At 62.0% G+C, this 4,327-nt stretch overlaps 1 protein-coding gene across 1 annotated transcript; it reads left to right on the forward strand.

Annotated features, from left to right (window-relative positions):
- The first annotated feature begins 356 nt into the window (after positions 1-356).
- LOC103675146 (hyaluronan and proteoglycan link protein 4) lies at positions 357-3,964 on the forward strand. Its single transcript, XM_040628248.1, has 4 exons — positions 357-570; positions 862-1,224; positions 2,838-3,170; positions 3,573-3,964. The coding sequence occupies exons 1-4, from the start codon at positions 357-359 to the stop codon at positions 3,962-3,964; spliced, it is 1,302 nt and encodes a 433-aa protein (XP_040484182.1).
- Positions 3,965-4,327: the final 363 nt, after the last annotated feature.

Below are 4,327 nucleotides of genomic sequence, written 5' to 3' on the forward strand. Positions count from 1 at the left end.
GCCCCCCCCCCCGCCCGCCGCCCCCACACCCCGGCCGGTTTGCTGCAGTCTCCTGGCGCACGGATAACCTTGCCGCTGCCGCTGCTCCAGCTCCTCCCCCCTCCCTCCCAATCCCGGCCTGGGCCGGCCAGAGAAGGGGGCGGAGCTCCAAGCGGCCTGGGTTGGGGTTAGGGCATCTGGCGGGTTGCCGGCGCTGGACTGAGGGCAGGGGAGCCCGGGGGCGTGGGCTTTGCGGAGGAGCTAGAGTGTGTAGTCCCGAGAGAGTGCGGGGGACAGGGGGTGAGGGCTGGGAGGGTCTGCTAGCCTTCTCCTTGGGTGAGTCCTCTGGGACCCTGGCCGGGAGTGGGGACCTGGGCATGCGAGAAGTCGTCGCCGTGGGGAAGGAAGGTCAGGGGGCTAGTCCTCCGACAGGCGAAGTCCAGGAGGCTGGATTGAGTACCCTGTGCCCCCAGGTGTGTGCTCGGGCGGCCCTCGGTCCCGGCGTGCTCTGGGCCGCGGCCTGGGGAGTCCTGCTGCTCGCGGCCTCCGCAGGGGCGCAGCGCGGACGCAAGAAGGTCGTGCACGTGCTCGGTGAGTCTGGATAGCGGAAGCGGGTCTTGCCCCGCAGGAGCCGTGGCCAAATGTGATTGCCTGGGTGCAGGGAGGATATAGGAGGTGGGGCATGGGGTGTCCCTGACGGTCATAGTTCCCCCCAACCCCTCCCCCTCTGAGTCCCAGTTCCCTCTCCCGATCTCCTTTAACTCGGATCCCCTGACCTCAACCCAAGCCTTCTTCCCACAACACTTCCCTGGGATCCCCTTCCCCTGGTTCCCCACCCCGCCTCCTGGGACCTCTTCTGAACCCTACTTGGCCCTCCCGCAGAGGGTGAGTCGGGCTCGGTGGTGGTGCAGACGGCGCCGGGGCAGGTGGTCAGTCACAGGGGTGGCACCATCGTCTTGCCCTGCCGCTACCACTATGAGGCAGCCGCCCACGACCACGACGGCGTCCGTCTCAAGTGGACCAAGGTGGTGGACCCACTGGCCTTTACCGACGTCTTCGTAGCGCTGGGCCCCCAGCACCGAGCATTTGGCAGCTACCGTGGGCGTGCCGAGCTGCAGGGCGATGGACCCGGTGATGCCTCCCTGGTTCTCCGAAACGTTACGCTGCAGGATTATGGGCGCTATGAATGCGAGGTCACCAATGAGCTGGAAGATGACACTGGCATGGTCAAGCTGGACCTGGAAGGTAACCAGCTTATGGACAGAATAAAGCATATTTCTAAGGGACTAGAGTGAGAAATATTGCAAAGGACAGAAACCAAATCAAGTTGGCCTAAAGGAATTTCAGGCTTGATAGGGCAGGGTAATGGTTCCGATATGAGGTGAATTTGCTCCCCAAGAACATGGACAATGTCTAGAAAGGGGTTGCTGATGGCATCTAGTGGGTGGAGGCCAGGGATGCTGCAACACACCCTACAATGCACAGGACAGCCCCCAACAGCAAAGAAGGATCCGGTCTAAAATGTCAATAGTAAGAACTTTGGGAACCCCTGGGGGTGAGATCCAGGGAGATCCACTCACATCATGTCAGGAATTCCTCCCTCAGCTCTCTTTCCCCAAGTGGGCTTTCTTCAGGCAGGTTTCTCCTGATGGAGCCAGAAAGTAGTGCCAGGCTTCCATCCTCCAACTTAGCAATTAATTTCCTAGCAGTGCTAGCTAGAGTCCCAGAATTGTCCCTCATTGGCCCAGGTGGAGTCATGTGCCCATCTATGAACCAATCACTGGTTCATAGGACTGGGAGATGGGATGCTCTGATTGGCCGACTGTGGAGCTGGGAGGTGGGGTTTCTACCTGGAGACGCTCTCCCACCTGGTTTGCCTTCCTCAGTCCACCCGAGAAGATTCTAGGAGAGATTTCAGAGCCCTCACTTGCTGTACCTCCCAACAATAGCAAATAACAATAATAGCAGCAGCTCTCCTTTACTGGACGTTTTCAAAGAGCTTGAAGAGCTCTTTGAACTCTCTTGCTTAATTTTCCCAAAAACTCTGAGGGAGGTGCTATTACCAGCAGATGGGCAACTGGCTCAGAAAGGTTAGAGCCTTGCTCGAAGTACATGCAAGTGAGTGGTGGAGCTGGGACTCAAGCCTCGGTCTTCAGGCTCCAGGTATTCTCTCTGGCCCCTGTTTGCTCCTCCCTGCATCTGCTGAAAGATGCATCTGCACCTGCAAGGTCTGCCCCTCAAACACACACACACACACACACACACACACACACACACACACACAGAATGCTGAGCTCAGCGGACTGTGAGTCCAATGAAGGGCAAGTTACAAGAACTGAAGGTGGAAGAGAAACCAGTGGGAACTGCCCTGGACAATGCTGGGGATCAAAGAGGTCTTTGCCCAGGGTCATACTTCCAGGGGCTCCCTGTGGGGGAGTCAGCACTGGACACGGACATTCCCAGCTCCATCAGCTCAGGGCTTGACCAGAGGGAAGCTCCTAGTGCTGGGGGAAGGTCAGAAGCACTAAAGACTGAAGGGAGAAGTGTTGTGGGGGCTGGGTTTTGAAGGATGAATAGGAGTTCAACAGATGGAAGAAGTGGATAAGCAGAAGTCTCCAGTGGTGGAAAGGGGATGGGTAGGATTAAGTATTTTAAGAGGGAGGGTCAAGTGAATCTCAAGCTCAAGGCAAAGGGAATCACAAGGGGTGTGAGCTTGGGAACAACGTGGTCAGGTCTAAGTCCAGAATGAGGGATGGAGTGGAAAGTCTAGGTTGAAGAGTCACGCAGCACCCCAGATGTTAGGTGGGTAGGGGAGGGCTGGGATTCCCGAGCTAAACCCCCTACGTACGCCCTCCCAGGAGTTGTCTTCCCTTACCACCCCCGTGGAGGCCGCTACAAGTTGACCTTCACGGAGGCGCAGCGCGCCTGCGCCGAGCAGGACGGCATCCTGGCGTCGGCAGAGCAGCTGCACGCGGCCTGGCGCGACGGCCTGGACTGGTGCAACGCAGGCTGGCTGCGCGACGGCTCCGTGCAGTACCCGGTGAGCCAGCCCCGGGAGCCCTGCGGCGGCCTGGGCGGAGCGAGCGCCGGGACCGGCGGCGGCACAGCCTCCGGGGGCGTGCGCAACTACGGCTACCGCCATAACGCCGAAGAACGCTACGACGCCTTCTGCTTCACGTCCAACCTCCCAGGTGTGTAGGCCCCGCCCCTAGGGAGGAGACCCCGCCCCCACAGGCTCCGGTCCGCCCCGCCAATGAGGCCCCGCCCCCAGAGAGAGCCCTCTCCCGGGTCCCCCTCCCTCTCAGTCTCTTTCCCACCCTCTCAGTTTCCTCCTCTTAGCCCTTCTCTCCACTCCGGCCCTCGGGGGTCCAGACTAGGATACCCCACCCCCGGACTGCCGTGGCGCAGCAGTCAAGCATCGCCTGTCACCAACACTGCCCTGGCGAAGGCTAGGGTCCAGGACTGCAGGGGAGAGGGTACTCCTGTGCCTGGGGTCCTGGGTTGCAGGCATGTGGGAGGTGGGAAGCGTCCTGAATCCCGAGGAGGCCAGATCCCGGGAGTGGCCTTAACCACTCTCCCCCACTCCACTGCAGGACGTGTGTTCTTCCTGAAGCCGCTGCGGCCTGTGCCCTTCTCGGGAGCAGCGCGTGCATGCGCGGCGCGCGGCGCGGCCGTGGCCAAGGTGGGACAGCTGTTCGCTGCGTGGAAGCTGCAGCTGCTGGACCGCTGCACCGCGGGCTGGCTGGCCGACGGGAGCGCGCGCTACCCCATCGTGAATCCGCGCGCGCGCTGCGGCGGCCGCCGGCCGGGCGTTCGCAGCCTGGGATTCCCCGACGCCACGCGCCGCCTCTTTGGCGTCTACTGCTACCGTGCACCCGGCGCGCCGGACCCCGCACCCGGCGGCTGGGGGTGGGGCTGGGCCGGAGGCGGCGGCTGGGCCGGAGGCGCGCGCGACCCGGCTGCTTGGACCCCGCTGCGTGTCTAGGCTCTGGGTGCAGTTGGTTGGGGTGCTTGGCGGCTGGCCGAGTGCTCTGCGGTCTCTTGGAGACAGACCACGTGACTGGAGACTGGCCACGCCCCCTGCGGTGCCCTGCAGGCTGACCAGGCCTCCTGTGGTCTTTGAACACTGGCTGCTCCCCCCTGGGGTCCTCATAGACTGGCCAGTTACGGGAGACTGATCAAGCCCCCACCTCTCCTGGACAGTGGATTTCCCCTCCTCCCTCGACTTTCCCCAGGAGATGGGGCATGCCCCCTGAACACCCCTGGAGGCCAACAGACCCTGAGGTCTCCTGAAGACTGGCCAGGCCTCCCGAGGCTACTTGAAAACAGACAGAACCCCCCCCCCCCC

The sequence above is a fragment of the Ursus maritimus genome, unplaced genomic scaffold, assembly GCF_017311325.1.
Source record: "Ursus maritimus isolate PB19 unplaced genomic scaffold, ASM1731132v1 scaffold_14, whole genome shotgun sequence".
Taxonomy (NCBI): Eukaryota; Metazoa; Chordata; class Mammalia; order Carnivora; family Ursidae; genus Ursus; species Ursus maritimus.